General features: G+C 42.4%; 1 protein-coding gene across 2 annotated transcripts in view; it reads right to left on the bottom strand.

Annotated features, from left to right (window-relative positions):
* Positions 1 to 16,445, bottom strand: part of RFTN1 (raftlin, lipid raft linker 1) — a 115,808-nt gene extending 99,363 nt beyond the window's left edge. For both annotated transcript variants that reach the window (XM_024197900.2, XM_024197901.2), the window contains exons 1-2: positions 16,301 to 16,445; positions 9,049 to 9,201 (exon numbers count right to left, since the gene is read on the bottom strand). In XM_024197900.2, coding sequence (XP_024053668.2) covers positions 9,049 to 9,193 — 145 coding nt within the window. In that variant the 5' untranslated portion in view covers positions 9,194 to 9,201; positions 16,301 to 16,445. The remainder of the gene's footprint in view (positions 1 to 9,048; positions 9,202 to 16,300) is intronic.
* Positions 16,446 to 16,762: the final 317 nt, after the last annotated feature.

Below are 16,762 nucleotides of genomic sequence, written 5' to 3'. Positions count from 1 at the left end.
TTGCAAACTTCAAACATCCATAAGCCATAAATCAACTCCTCCTTCCCCCAAAAATTCATGTAATCAACTTAAAAATGATAAGATTTTAAAAAATAAATAATACATTGCAGGGGTTTTTGGTCTGTCCTGATTTTTGAGCCATATACCTCTAATTTTTTGAGTGATCATTTCAATTCAAAATTCAACCTTGAATGCACAAACAAGACCATGTGCCTCACTGTTGACAGTCTGGAGCAGAACTCTACTTAACCTCTCCTTATCTCTTGTAGGAGGGTAGCTGCCATTCTCTCTGAATGCTCATCACTATCTTGTTGCCTGCTCCCTGAGGAAGTACTAGCCCACTGGGGGCCCTAAGCAGGAATATTGGGGGGGCCCACACAACACATACTATAAAAGTGAATAAGGGGCTGCCTTGAGCTGCTCAGGGCCCTAAACAATTGCTTAGTCTGCTTAACGCCTAGCCCTAACACTGCCCACTCCTCTCCTCCTTCTCTGCCTCACTCACTTCTCCCTGTTTTCCCCTATGCCCTACTGTCTCCTACCTGCCCCCTACATTCATGTGGCCACATTATTGTGCCTCCCTTTTCTCTCATGTTCTCCATCTCTAGCACCCCCATGACTCCTGTCGCTCCTTCAGTGTCCTCCTCCCCTCAACATTTCCCTGTTCTTCCCACAATTTCTGTTCTACCATTATATTCTCCTGTCTCCACACACTTTCCCCATACACTCTCCTAACCACAAAACCCAGGAGGCAAGTAGCCTTCTGGTGTGCAGCTAGGCTGCAGTCCCATTGGAAGCAATGGGCAATGGTGATTACTGTTACAAGGGCCGCCTCGCTTCCACATGCCAATGTTGTAGGGAAATGGTGACCTTCTTGACCGAAGGCAGCCTGTGGTTGCTAGGGTTGTCAACTTTCTAATCGCACAATACCAAACACCCTAGCACCGCCCCTTCCCCAAGGCCCCGCCCCCTGCCCCACCCCTTCCGAGGCCCTGCCCCCACTCACTACATTTCCCCTCCCTCGGTGGCTCGCTCTCCCTCCCTCACTTTCACTGGGCTGGGGCCGGGGGTTAGGGTGTGGGGGGGTGAGGGCTCCGACTGGGGGTGTGGGCTCTGGGGCAGGAGCTGGGTATGAGGGGTTTGGGTGCAGGAGGGGGCTCTAAGCTGGGGGGTGGGGCCAAGGGATTCGGAGTGTGGGAGAGGGCTGTGGGTTGAGGCAGGGGATTGGGGTGCAGGAAGGAGTATGGGCTCTGGGCTGGGGGTGTGGGCTCTGGAGTGGGGCCAGGGATGAGGGGTTCAGGGTGTGGGAGAGAGTTCTGGGCTGGGGCATGGGTTTCAGGTGCAGAGTGGGTCAGGGCACCTGCTGGGGGTGCAGGCTCTGGGGTGGGGCCGGGGATGCGGGGTTTGGCATGCAGGAGGAGGCTCCTCGTGTGGGGGGGCTCAGGGCTGGGACCAGGGGTTGGGGCACGGGCTTACCTCGAGCGGCTCCCGGTCAGTGGTGCAGCGGAGCTAAGGCAAGCTACTCCCTACATCTCCTGGCTCCACGCTGCGCTGCACCCTGGACGGGGTCAGCAGCAGATCCGGCTCCTAGGTGGGAGGGCCAGGATGCTCTGCACACTGCTCTCACCCACAGGCACTGCCCCCCCCAGATCCCATTGGCCGTGGTTCCCAGCCAGTTGGAGTGCAAAGCCGGTGGTCAGGGTGGGGGCAGTGCACAGAACCCTGTGGCCCCCCGCCTAGGAGCCGGACCTGCTTGCCGCTTCCGGGGCGTAGTGCGGTGCCAGGACAGGTAGGGATTAGCCTGTCTTAGCCCCACAGCACCATCGACCAAATTTTAAGGCCCGGTCGGTGGTGCTGACCAGAGCCGCCAGGGTTCCTTTTCAACCGGGCATTCCAGTCAAAAACCAGATGTCTGGCAACTCTAGTGGTTGAGATCCCATTCAAAGTAATGGAAGTGGTGGCCATCTTGAATGGAAGCCACATTTTGCAAATTTAGTGCCCACAACTGGTTTTAAATTCTCATGATCTACAATATCAAATCAAATATCACAAGACTCAGTAACTCCATTCATTTTTATTTAGTCGATATCTTAATAAATAGCAAATATATGTCAAAACACTTGATTTACAGAGTTATATCAGACTTTTCGGGGATCTCTGGAGCTTAGTGCATGAGTCTCTACAGCATGAGCTAAAAGCCAACTGGCTCTTAGCAAAGGCTGTAGAGCAGACTCATTTAAACACACACACACATACACTCTCACTCTCTCTCCCTCTCCCTCCCCTCCGTGCCACTAGATGGGACAGAACACCACACCCAGGAGGTGTGTGGGTTACACGTACATAAGCAGAACTCTCAGAGAAGTCAACAGGAAGTTTTCCAAAATGACTGCAGAGTCACTTAAATACTTCCTTTTTCTTGCTAAAATGGTGGAGTTCCTTATTTGTCAATGGAGTAAAAAAATCTTTTTTGCTTACTATTCCTGTATCTCTAGTTGCTTGACTGTGGCTGTATGTATATAGATTGTTATAGGTAGGATTATTTTGATCCTATGCCTTTCTGTTATAGTAAAAAGGTCTGGCATCAGCATGATGACACCAAACCACATGCAGCCTATGACTCAAGACTAATCTGTTCACCCACACACTCAAAAGCAATTACACTTTTTCCTCGTTGACCTGTCATGTATAACAGTTAAAGGTCCAAGTTGTTTTTCTCATGGAGAGGTTTTTACTTCCCCTGTAGTTGGTGGGCTTACAGTGCAAACTAAGAAGAAATGAGTTATATTTCCCCAGGGTTTTCTTTTCAGTACGATTAAGAAAAGTGACTCCTTAGTTGAGAGCTAAGTGACACCAAGATTTCCTGTTTTCTCTCAGCAGGGAGGCTGTCACCACTCAATATTAATTGATTTTAACCCTCCATCCATCACGCTACAGTTGCACAAATTTCCAGTCAAAGATCAACTATTGTTCTCAAAGTAAACTATTCAGAACTTCTCCATTAAAATTAAGTGTTGCATATATTTTGTATGTTGTCTGTCACTTGACACAAGTTAATGGATATTTTCTCTAAATATGCAGTTAAAAAAATCATGGAAAACCCCCTAACATTTTACCTCAGGGTTCCTTCCCACTTACCCCAGCTCCATCATAAAGCCATTATGGTTTCATTATTTAATCCACAACAAATTACAAGCAACTCTGGGACCTGATTCTACTCCAATTTAAATCAGTGGAAATCTTGTCACTAATTTGAATAGAAACAGGATCAGGCCCTTTTGGCTTGTAGCTGTTGAGGAATTTTCGCCATTCGATCAGAAACAAAGCCTTTGCACTTGGCAGCTGCTAAGACCAATTCCTTGACTCTGAACAACATCAGGAGCATGTAACCCTCATGCAGATTGGAAAAAATTATAAAGATGGAGGCAACAGACTCTGTAAAAGCAAAGAAGGAGATTGGGTGCAGTACTTGAATTGTTAACAGGAGGAGAAGGTTTCTTAGAAATACAAATCTTTCTTTGCAGATAGATTTGTAACTGCTTTTCCATTATGGGAAACAGAGATCAATCTTAAGAAAGAAAAATAGGAGTTCAACTACAGCTTTAAGAGAGCCTCAGTTCTTATACAAAGCAACAAATCAGAAAGGGTAAGAATGGAGAGTTCTACCTGCCTACTGCTACCTATTTTTAAGGTTAATTAAGTCAGTATGTTATAAATGCTGTAGCACCTGGGAACCAGGCGTTCCCATATTTTTTCATAACACAGATCTCAACAGAAAGATTGTCTTGCAGACCTCCTCGCACAGACCACCCCGTCCATTTGTAATTTTTTAACATCCCTGTAGCAACTACAACTATTGCCTACCTTGAAAATATTAGTGAAGTATTTAGGCTGGGAGTGTATAAAAAAAAGCACCTAAGGGATCAATTCACTCTCAATGGAAGCTGGACACTAACTTCCTTAGGCACTTCTGAAAATCTCACCCTCACTGTATTTTTAGCATCTTGTATCATGATTTAGCAGATGGAAACCAGGAGAAGACTTAGACCTATGTGACCAGAAAGCTCTCCACAGACAGGCAGCAAGTGCTTTGCAAAGCATCGAAACACTGATCTCTAATACATACACCATAAGTTTACATACACCATAAGTGTATATTCATGAACTGCATATTTACACGTGTGTTCTTTATCAGCAATTGGTAGGTTCACAAGACATCACCAAATCATAGCTGGGTTTTCATCTACCCTACAAAAAACTACCCTGTTGGGGATCCTGTTACAACATGGTATTTCCCCAGAGCAGTTTGGTCTTGAGTGCACAGGCAAGAGTGATGGCTATTTTAAAAATTTCAGTGTATCTGCATGTTATTAATAAGACCTCAGTACAGAAATTTTGTAGCATACTTAGTAATAAAGTCAGTCTGACCTACTCCTTACTTTAGATCCATTGATGAACATGCATTTGGGCAAGACCATGGCCAGGTAGGTAAAATACAGAACTGGATATCAGGTTAGGATTCTATTCCTAGCTCTGCCACACATATAACTTTAGATAAGGCACTCAGGTTCTATGTGCCTTAGTTTCCTCATCTGTTACATGAGATTAATCTTTTTCTACCTCATTAAGATGTTGAGATAATTTATTAATTTATGTTTATAAGGTGTTTGGAGATCCTTGCACGAAAAGTACTATATAAATGAAAAATATTATTTAACATTTTGTTTTACAAGAAAAGGTAAAATGATGAAATCAACTAAGACACATGCTGTTGGAATACTTAGCATATATCACCAGTAAAATATACCTTGTCAAGAGGTATGAGGCTGCAAACAAGAAACTATCTAAGTATATCTAAAAAAACAATTTTTTGAGTCTATCATAATACAGCTGTATACACAAAAAGTATGGGAAGCAAGTTTCTATTTAAAAACTAGAATGTAGTTGATATGCTTTCCCAAGCTATTAAACTTTAGTTAAAAGCCAAACAGGGTAAAGAAATCTGAAGTTCTAACTACCAGTTATACCAGTTAGAGCAATTATTTTTAATAAAAGCAATAAATCTGCAGCATATAACACTAACATGTTTAATGTTCTTTTTATGTCATATTACATATAAAAATTGTTTTCTATGCCTCAGAGAAAACATTTTACGCATTGCTGTAGTCTGATAATTGGGTTTTGCTTTGACCTATAGTGGCGAGCAATTTTACTGCAGATTGCTTTGAGCAGCTGTAATTCATTTGAGGGAAATGCTGATGTGCTTATCAGAAGACAAAAAGTAGAATATTTGCTTTCATATTTGATTGTGATTCTATTACTGGAGAGGGAGTAATGCCCTGATCCTGCAAACACGTGCTTAATTTTTCATATGTATGTAGTCCAATTGAAATCAATGTGATTATATGCATGAACAAAGTTGAGCCCACATGTAAGTGTTTGCAGGATCAGGGGCTACAGCAATACAACATTTAAACTCAGATATATGAGTAATAAAAATTTTCAGACAAGTAATCCATCTAGGGTGACCAGATGTCCCAATTTTATAGGGACAGTCCCGATATATGGGGCTGTGTCTTATATAGGTGTCTATTACCCCCACCCCCTTTCCCGATTTTTCACACTTCCTGTCTGGTCACCCTAAATCCATCATCCCCTTCTCCTTCCCAGTTTACTGCTCTCAATCTGTGGATTTTATCTTTCCATATTTATCTGCCAGGAAGCCAGGTTTATGAGAAGTAAGTTCCTTTCTAATTTATCTGTGTTTTACATATGGTGCATGATCTCATTGTAGCCAATGCACAAAGATCTCTGAACTAATAATATTTTACCATGCTAACTTCATTTAATCACTCTCAAGAACAAAATGGTGGTAACCTACCTAGTCAAGTGGAAATACAAAACTAGAATGCTGATTTCCTTTAGACACCTCTGCTTACAAAATGAAAGCAGGTAATTAAATAACTTCAAATTGGAAAAAAATTGCTTTTACCAGTCTTAAATCAAATAAAAACACCTGCGAAAGTAAAAACACCTTTACTTTTTCAGTGCATGAGGTTTCCAAATCCCAGCTATGAATACAATTAGATTCCCCCCAGTGAGATTGTGATCAGTTAAACTAAGTACCTTGTCAAGACAATAACTGAAATGTGGTACTAATTTAAGTATATTTCAATAGTAAAGGTTCACTTAACTTTTGATTTTACAACATAAAATATGACCTCATAAAAGGCTCATCTATACCATAATGGTGTGTTTTGATTAAAAAAAAAAAACAAATTGACTTCAATAAATCTGAAACAACTGTTGTTAGAACAATATAATTGATCAAAAATGTTACTTGTCTCACGTCCAATAGTGTGTCACACATTTTAAATATATATCGAAAGATAGGTCCATTCTCTGAATAGATTATAATCTAAGATCCCAGTTCTACAAAGACATGCATGTACTTTAATTTGCACACTATGAGTAAAGAACTGGGAATATAATCTTAATAAGACAATACAGATAAAGGAGTGGGGATGGATGTAACTCAAGAGTTCTCTTTTTCTAACCTTTATCTCTTTGCTTTTTTTTTTATTCTGCTCTCTTTTACTATAAAGATGCTATCTGTTACACTAAGGAATTTATTACCATACAAACACACACATAAGATACGAATCAGTTAAACAATATGCAAAACTATATCAATTTCTAATGTCCTCTTTTGGATACAGGCTTGCAGCAGCGTGTTTATAAAGGGACTGATCCTGCAGACAGAACCATGGTCATTCTTGTATATCTCCTGTTTCAGAACTTTTGCACACAAGACCTAGCGTGTGAACCTGCTAATCAAGGGACCAGGTATAGGAGGATGGATGGTTTTGTGGCTAAGACACTTAACCGGGATGCAGGAAATCTGGGTTCTGTGACAGAGTTCCTGTGTGGCTATTTGCAAGTCACATCATCATTCTGTGCCTCAGTTCCCCATCTGTAAAGTGAGGATAACAACATCTCCAAACCTCAGAGTGTTAGGAGCAGAGCTTAAATTCAGCTGGAGCCATCCGGAGCAGAGCTCCGGTAAATATTTTCAAACCCACGAGAGCCCCGGCGCACCCTGCTAGGCTGAAACCCCAAGCCCCAGGGCTCCAGAAAATATTTGGGGAGAATTTAAGCCCTGGTTAGGAGGATACATTTAGTAAAGATTCTGAGGCACTCAGATATTGTGGTGATGAGTGACACAGAAAAGACTATAAATAAACAAACGACCTCAATATTAATTCATTTCCACTAGCTCCACAGTATGCAATATATCACAGTAAGATTGCTTAGAAAATCAAAGTACAGACATGAAAGCTCTCAGAATTTCAAAATGAGCTATTTGACTTGGTTTTGTATTTATTTACTTCAATTTCAACACACAAATATAAAAAGAATGCCTATCCCAGCCTCCTGATGTTCTTGATAAATAACTAGAAACGCATTCCAATTAAGACAGAAACAGCTGTAAAAATTCAACAACCCTTCTCCAACAAAAGAAACAAGTCCACAAAGCCAAAATTTCTCTACCCCACGTCCCCAAACTCCATTTCCCTCAAATCCACATTCCCACTCAACCACTCCCTCCAAATCCTCAGCTTTCTCCAAATGCCTGGCCAAACAGAAGGGCTTTGCAGCATGGAGGATAGGTTGATCAATGGCAATTAATCAAGATGGTCACAGATGCAATCCCATGCACTGGGGGGTCCCTAAACGTCTGACTGCCACAAGCTGGGACTGGACGACTGGGGATGGATCATTCGATAACTACCCTGTTCTGTTCCTTCTCTCTGAAACATCTGGCATTGGCCACTGTCAGAAGACAGGATACTGGGCTAGATAGACCACTTAGCTGACCCAGCCTGGCCATTCTTATGCCCTAAAGGTTAAACAATTCGTGCTATTTTGGATGAAAAGTGAATTCTAAAATCAAGAGGCTCTCAAGGAGATCATCTTGCCAGCAATGCCCTCTCTCACATAAGTGACTTCCAGCTTGAGCATCTACACTGACAGAGTTGCACCAGGAAAGAAGTGATCTCTCAAACAGACAGGTCCCTAGTCATTTAGCACTTTATAGGGCGGAACCATGATTTTAAACTCTGTCTGGAAACCAACAGACAGCCAATGCAGATTCCAAAGCACAGTTGTCATATGTTAAAAAGTGGGTCACAGCCTTCTGCACCAACTTCAGGTTCCAAAGAAGTTTAAGGTATAGCCCAATGTAGAATGTACTATAGTAGCCTAACCTTGAAATAACAAAAGGCATGGATGACTGCAGCCTGGCATTTCTGGAAGAGCTTCTAGGTTCATAGATGTCAACACAAGAGAAAATAAATGGAATATTCATGAGCAGTCATCAGATTAAGATGTGGACTATTTGGCATACTGTTGAAAGGAAGAGGCTCATTGCTGGACAAAGTTAAGATGTATATTGAAACTACAAGGCTCTGTGCCTTTCAGTTGTTGTTTTTTTTAAAGTGGGCTTCTGCCATTTTCCATTTTTCCAGGCACATGAATGCAACAACACAGCCCATAGGCATTAGTCACAGCCTGAGGGTTATGAATGACAGGTCCGCAAAGTGACAACACTGAATTCAACCTCTAAAAACAGTGATCGAGAGTGACAGTGGGAGGGGGAAACAGTGGAAAACTGTCCAACATTCCAGCTCTGAATCATTTTACCAAATGAAATCTGGATAATGTGCAAATAAAGGAATCTAAACATATCCTTTCATATCAAATACACTGAATATAAGGAATCCCTTCTAAAATCTGAAGAGCTACATTTTATGCATTAGTTTAAAATCTATGGTAGAAAAAAAATGTTGAGTAAGATATTGTCAAGATGGTAAAATCATCAAGATCATTGTGACTGCATGTATTAAAGTTATTTAAGGCCAAAGAGATTAAACAAGACTTTTTAAAAAAATATACTCACATGTACTATACTAGTTAAAAGCATTATGAATTGATTGGCTTCTCAGTGTCATCAAAAATAAGTGAAAAGAAAAAGAGTTTTGTACTTACCATCATTCAGAGTTGTGAACTCCAGGAAACGATACTCATAGGAAACATCTATCTTGGTTTCTACCTGGGGCCTCTTCAAAGTTGAATAGATATTACCAGGCCGTTTTTCATCATGTTTCTCTAATTTGTTTAGTCCACAACCCATTTCAACAGCTGCTGATTCAGAGAGGTAGGGGAAGGGGGAAGAAAAAAATAACAGCACTCATTTTTCTATTTCATATGCCAGTCTCAAAGTTTCTATGATTTATTTTTATTTTAAAAAATACGCTGTCCATAGACCTTTACAAAACAGCATAATTTAATAAATGTTCAGATACTAAACAATCTATATTTATCACGCCTGACTCACTTTTTTAAAGATAAAATTACCAGGTGTACTATTATTTTATTGAAAGCTGAAAATGTAATGTACCTGTAATATACTCTGAAGGACACATGTTCAGTTATAGACAGTGATATAAAATGCAATATAATGTTATTAAGCAGTCAACATATATAAAGCAACAATTATATTATATATCTATGACTGCTATAGGAAAATATAGTTATACCTATCCAACTGCAAGATCTGTCCTAATAATAAAAGTTATCACTTGATCTGTATTTAAATGAAAAAAGCATGTATCTGAAACTAAATGTTTCAGCTTTTATGGGATTTTAGATAAAAATCCTGTATTCATCCTATCCCTCCCATCTTTTTCAGGGTAAGCTACAGGAAATAATAGTTACCTTAGGTAGTCAACTTTAGAACAGAATAAAAGCTGGCTGGATACTAATGATAGCCTAACACAAATTGGAAACAGAAATCAACATGTGCTAAAAAGAAGATCTGTTGCTTCAGTATGAAAGTGTCCAGAGAAATGTTACACAAATGTGTGTTATATGTTGTGCCAAGCTTTAAGTGTTTTGCCATTTACCCTATGGAAAAAATAATGCTTCTCTGTTTATTTTGGCAGAATTACACAAACTTCATTATTTTAAATCATTTCTATAAAGCTGGAGTTAGATATTTTACTTAGTGAATTAAAAGCTAAGCATTGCTAATGTTTTTTCTATTTTAGACAGCATACATCCTGCGATCAATGACGAAAGGCAACATTGCAAAAATGTTTAGTAGTCAAAAATATTTAACAAAGTTATGTAATGACTGAGCTTCCTTTTACAAATAAGAATTCATTTGCTTTGCTTCTTTAGCTACATCCATTCACAATACAACAAAGGATCTTGGTAATATGGCTAGCACAAAGAAAACAATATGTTAAAACAATGTGACAAAGCAGCCTATACTTTAAGGTACTGATTTGATAAGGTATTTAAAGCATATGCTTAACTTTAAGCATGAGAGAAGTCCAACTGACTTTAAAAGGACTACTTTAAGCATATGCTTAAGTTCCTTGCTGAATCAGGGCCAAAGGCCACAAGAAGTCTTATCAAGCAAATCAATATTTGGCTGTATTTCTGTGGTGGATGAGATAATCCCTATGTAGCGCATGTATAAGTATTAGGGTTGCCAACTGTCTAATCGCACAAACCCAAACACCATTGCCCGGCCCCTTCCCCAAGGCCATGCCCCTGCCCTGCCCCTTCTCTGAGGCTCTGCCCCCCACCCACTCCAGCCCCCTTCCCTCAGTCACTCGCTCTCCTCCACCCCCACTCATTTTCACCGGGCTGGGGCAGGGGTTTAGGGTGCGGGAGAGGGTGTAGGCTCTGGGCTGGCGGGTGGGATGGGGCAGAGGGGTTTGAAGTGTGAGAGGGAGGTGGAAGGGGTGCGGAAGGGAGTAGGGGGGCGGCGCTTACCTCGGGTGGCTCCTGAAAGCAACCGGAACATCCCTCTGGCAGCAGCTCCTAAGCGAGGGGGCCAGAAGGTCTCTGCGCACTGCCTGCGCCTGCAGGCTCTGACCCCGCAGCTCCCATTGGCCGCAGTTCCCGGCCAATGGGAGCTTGCGGAGTCGGTGCTCAGGGCGGGGGCAGCGCGCTGAGCCCCCGACCCCCCCAGGAGCCACAGGAACGTGCTGGCTGCTTTCAGGAGCAGCACAGAGCCAGGGCAGGCAGGGAGCCTTCCTTAGTTTCGCTGCGCAGCCAGACTTTTAGCGCCTAAAATCTCCTGGTTTGTCTGCAGTAGCCTTTGGGAGACAGAGCCTTATTCCAGGAGACTCCCGGCGAAACCAGGAGGTTGGAAACCCTAATAAGTATGCAAATGTTTATAAAGCGCTCTGGGTGAATATTGCTATGTAAGTTGTTAGTATTACTAGCTCAGGGCCTGCAGCCCTTCTTCATGTGAGGAGTCCCAGTGAAATCCATAGGATTCCTCATATGAGTAGGGGTGCAGGAGGAAGTCTTTAAAGGCTCAGTGATGACTTATGAGAAATTACTAAAAACATTGTTCAATTTTACAGACAATTTTGCGTTTTTTCTGACTTGGCTTGACAGCCCTAGAGAATTAAAGCCTCTGCTTACCACAGAACGGTATAGCAACAAAAGCTTTCCCAGGCTTCCCTGGCAACGTTTCTCTGTCCAGTTCTGAGAAGACAATCCTTTGTGTCTTCATGCTCATTCAGATCAGAGAATATCAGGGTTGGAAGGGACCTCAGGAGATCATCTAGTCCAACCCCTTGCTCAAAGCAGGACTAATCCCCAGACAGTTTTTTACCCCAGATCCCTAAATGGCCCTCTCAAGGATTGAACTCACAACCCTGGGTTTAGCAGGCCAATGGTCAAACCACTGAGCTATCCCCTCCCAGATTGTGATGTCTCTGCTGAGAATGGTGAGTTTTAAGATGTGGACACATTTGCCTGTGGGACTGCATTGAGACCACCAACTATTTTCATACTGATGCACTGAATAATTATTTACCCAATGGCTATAACTTTCAATTACCTTCAATTAATGACCTAACTTCAATTAATGACCTAATGGTGAAAGATGCCATAACCCATATCTAATCCCTGAGACAGCAAGTCCCACCTTTCTTTTAATTAGGTATTTTTAAATGCCTGGGGTAAGGGTATGAAAACAGGATCTTTTCTCTGGAGTTAAAAGGATAAATAAGCAACAGAAATGGGTTTCACAGTGACAGCATAATCAATTGCTATGGAAATTTATCACATAGGATTATGATTCAAGTGTGGTGACAGAAGAGACAAATTCTTAAAAAATAAAAGAACTTGCATTCACATGAAAATTCTTAGTAATAAAAAAAGATTTTTAAAAACCTGGAAATCTATAAATCACTAACATTTTTCTTAGAGTGTTTTTCAAATTTTCTATAATTTCCGTCATGCCAGCTTTTTAAGAGATAGTTAATTTTAAAGTAACAACATGCTCTTATTCACAATTCAACAAGAAGAATTTGATTATTGATCCTTATTTACTTATTAGTATGATAAGGTGGAAAATTATTATTTTTCAACCCATTACATTTAGTATGAAAAAGAGAATAGCAAATATTTGTCTGTTCTAAGTTTTCAGACAACTGTGTTTCATTAAGAATGCATCTTCATTATCAATACAACAGCTTCACATTTCTAGAAATTACTTGAATGATTTTTTTTTAAATGGCAAAATCTAATGAAGATTGCTAAATATTAGAAATGAAGACTTATTCATGGGTTCTTAGAGTTGTAAGAAATACATCTTTTAATAAAATCTCTTGAAAGTTTGTTTCACAACATTTTGGAAGACAGTGTTTTTAGTGGCAATTGTAAGGGCTAGGAGCCAGGACACTTCATTCTATTTACAGGTCTCCCTGTGACCCACTCTCTGACTTTGAATAAGTCACAACTGCCTACTGCCTCAGTTTCCCATTCTGTAAGACAGGGACAATATTTACCTACCTTACAGGGACGTTGGAAGGCTTTTTAAAAAATAACTACAGGGCCTTAGATTTGCTAGGCAATCATGGGGATCACACATTTTTTAAAGCTCCCACAATTTTAATCCTCCCATTTTGGAGAGGATCAACTGATGGACTCAATACTGAAAAGGGCTTTGGCTCTGACTCTGCTCAGTGCTTTGGCCAGCCATTGGCCTAATACATCACTGGAGAAGGAAGCATCAAAGCTCCTCCCCAAGAATGTTACTCAGTTACAGAATGGGTCTTATGGAGGGAATTGGTGAAAGCAGCTTTGCTCTGCAGAAGTTTTAGCTTAGCTCAGTTACTGCCAGTCTAGGGCAGATGGGCACGGCCTCAGTTCTCTCCTCCCTACACTGACTGCAGAAACATAAAGAAGTTCTCAGCCCCAAACCCACTCAGCTTTTTTAAGCTAAATCCTGAGGACAGGAGTTGCTTGAAAGCGGATTCCTCCCTCCACCACGGTTAAACAAAAGTGGTTCAGTGTGAAGCAGAAGAGTGACAAGGGGGGCAAGAAGTACCAGGGAGAGAACCAAGACTGGGGAAGATGATGGACAGCACCAGACTTTGGAAACAGGGCATACAACCAACAAAAGCAGGGAGCTCATTATGCTGAAAGTGGGCATACAGAAGGGACAGTTGACTCCTGCCAAGCTCTCACAAAGCGTTTGAATTCATCCTTCCTTTACAATTTGTAATCTCTCACACACTTTGTAAGAGTTTTAAGGACTTTCCTTCCCATGATAAAAGTGAAACTGTCCTGAACTATCTACATGTGTTTTATAAGTGTGTTTACAAATAACTTTGTATGTCAATATAAAAGAATAGTAGGTGACATAGCTTTGTTACACACAGGTAGACAATGGTTGTTTATGTCAGTGGCGCTCAACCGTTCCAGACTACTGTATCCCTTTCAGGAGTTTGAGTTGTCTTGCGTAACCCCAAGTTTCGCCTCACTTAAAAATTGCTTACAACATGAGACACAGAAATACAAAAAAGTGTCACAACACACTATTACTGAAAAATTGCTTCCTTTGTCATTTTTACCATATAATTATAAAATAAATCAGTTGGAATATAAATATTGTACTTACATTTCAGTGTATAATATATAGAGAAGTATAAACAAGTCATTGTCTGTATGAACTTTTAGTTTGTACTGACTTTGCTAGTGCTTTTTATGTAGCCTGTTGTAAAACTAGGCAAATATCTTGAGCTGATGTACCCTCTGGAAGACCTCTGCATTCCCCCCAGGGATACATGTACCCGTGGTTGAGAACTACTAGTTTATGTAATTTATGTTTCCAAATGATTTGAAAGAGCAAATGATTTAATTATGTTTCCCAGCACAACTCAGGGCTGCTGTAAGTATTTAGTAATATTTATACATACTTGCTCTGCACTACATTTTCATTCTCAGACCAGGGGAATACCAATGTTCAAGGGGTGGAAAAACCCATGCCTGATGTAACAAATTTATGAGGCCCAGTTAAATGTTCCTCTAAAAAATGCAGGGAAGGTAGACTGAAATAAAGTCATAAATGTGACCACTGGTATTGTGAAAAAATACACTATTCACATAATTTATTACTAATGTCAAAAACTGAAACTAATAGATTAGAAGCACTATAAAGGATTAAAAAAAAGATTAACAACATTTTCCCCTTGTAAACTGAAGATCATTTATGTCTTAGCAAGGTTAATTATTTTTCTATTAAGTCAAAAAAAGTTAACTGAGTACTACTGGGTTCCAAATGGAACAACTGGCAGTTTCTTTTAACCAGATAAAATATCAGTTTGGAAACTACAGTATAATGAAATATTTACAGTTTTACTCCCAATAAATAATTTTTAGGATAAAACACATCTATCAATCCAGCTTGATGGCTTGGTTTAGCTGGTGCACTGTACTGCCATACAGCAGCCTCTAGTTCCACTTGCTTTCCCCACCAAGGCTATGAGTGCCATAGGAAGAGCATACTGAGCCCTACAGGAATCCTTTGGCCAAGTCGCAAACATTACAGATAAACTCATCCAATTCTCATTCCATCCAGTTCCCCTTTTCCAAGAGTATGCAGGGTTACTGGGACAATGACAAGCAGAGAAACTCATAGCTCTTACAAGGATGCAGATTAAACAATGCTAGAAAAAAAAGTACATCATTCCTATTTTCTAGATTAATCAAATTCATATTCACACACGTAAACACATTCCTGTACACACACATTTAATAACTGTTGTCCTACATTGCCACAATGTCACGGATATCCATGATCTCCGTGAACCATATCACATCAGTGTGTCACTGTTCTTGAGTCTCAATTAATCTACCGAGGAATTTCAAGCCAGAAAGACTAACAAGCCATTACCACACTAGTCCTCAGGCATCATACAATAGCATCCTCCTCTGCTTGAAACCAGAGTGAAGCTGTACTACAGAGCTTAGATTATGTACATGGTAGCCTAAGGTGGTTTTGGTCATTGTGTTGCTTACCTAATGGAAAAAAAATTCTCCAATTCCTTCCTCAATTCGGCTCTTATCATATGTATTCAGTTCTGGAGACAATATCTTCACCAAGGTGGTAACTGTGACCTGACTTACCAGCCCTAGGGGTATAACTGCAATGTCCTGAAATCAAGGACACACAGCATCAAAGCATCAGAAGAGCTAGCCATGAACTAACGTGTCAGTTTTCAGCTAAGAGTATTTTGAATGAGCTGCCAGTTTAGTCCCAACATCACCATTAAGGTGTACAGAGCTGCTTGTCAGAGATGAATCAATGCATGTACTTGGCTATTTATTTGGGGCCTGATCCAAAGCCCATGAAAGTCTTTGGAAACCCCAGCTGTCTTCATTGGGCTTTGGATCAGGCCCTCGAACAACAAGGAAACAAAGGGAAAGCTGGTCTTTTTCTGCCCAGCTACAGTTCATAACCCACCCCAACCCCAGAAGTGCCCTGTCGGAACTGAAGGCATCCAGCGGCTCATTAAAACAACACGCAGTAAAAGCCCGTTATCCCATTGCTGCCGCCTATAACTCAGCTCCCTGTTCAGGAGAGGCGGGTGCCCGGGGATCCCTTGTCAAACTTCAAGAAGACGCACAGGAAAAGCCTGAGCGCCGCTGCCCCCAGGGGCTGCTTCCCGCTGCCCCAGGCTTTGCAGGACGGGACAGCGGGCTCCCCTCCCGCCCAGGCGCGCACACCAGCCGCAGCGCAGGGCAGCGCATCCCCCAGCCCGGGCGGTGACTGCAGCGCCCCGCGCCCTCGCACCTACGCCCTGGGGGCGGCGGGAGACCAGGCGGGGTCTCGGGGCAAGTCTGCCGGGCGAGCAGGGCTTGGAGCCAGCCGTGGCCCCGCGGGCTGGGGAGGGGCGGTGCCGGGAGGGGGTAGCGGATCCCTTACCTAGGGCGGGCTCCTCTCTGCTGGCTCGCTGGCTCGCTCCACCTCCCGCGCTCAGCGCCCGGGCAGGGACATGCTGTTGCCGCCGCCGCTCGCAGCCCGGCTTATAGCAGGGCAGAAAGTTTGTGCCGCGCAGCCCGGCCGGGGAGGTGGGGAGCGGAGGCTGCCGCTGCCCGGAGGAGGCAGCGCTTCTGGGACTGGGAGGCGCCTCGGCGGGGACAGGCAGCTCCGCGCAGAGCCCGAGCCGAAGCCGCTGCACTTCCTCTTCCTCTCAACCCGGCGGCACACGCTGCTCCGCTCCGCAGCCTCCCGCCAGAGCGCACGGGCCGCGGGGCGCAGGAGAGCGGCTCCTGCCCTCGGCACCCTTGCCTGTGAAACGCATCACCCACCCACCAGGCCTAGAACTGCCTCTGCTCCTCACACCCACTGCCCGCTCCCCTGGGCCACTGTAGAACTGCCCTCCCC

This window comes from Terrapene carolina, unplaced genomic scaffold (assembly GCF_002925995.2).
Source record: "Terrapene carolina triunguis isolate 2854851 unplaced genomic scaffold, T_m_triunguis-2.0 Scaffold84, whole genome shotgun sequence".
Classification (NCBI taxonomy): Eukaryota; Metazoa; Chordata; order Testudines; family Emydidae; genus Terrapene; species Terrapene triunguis.
Note: the sequence above shows the minus strand (reverse complement) of the source record. Positions and strands in the feature narration are given on the sequence as shown.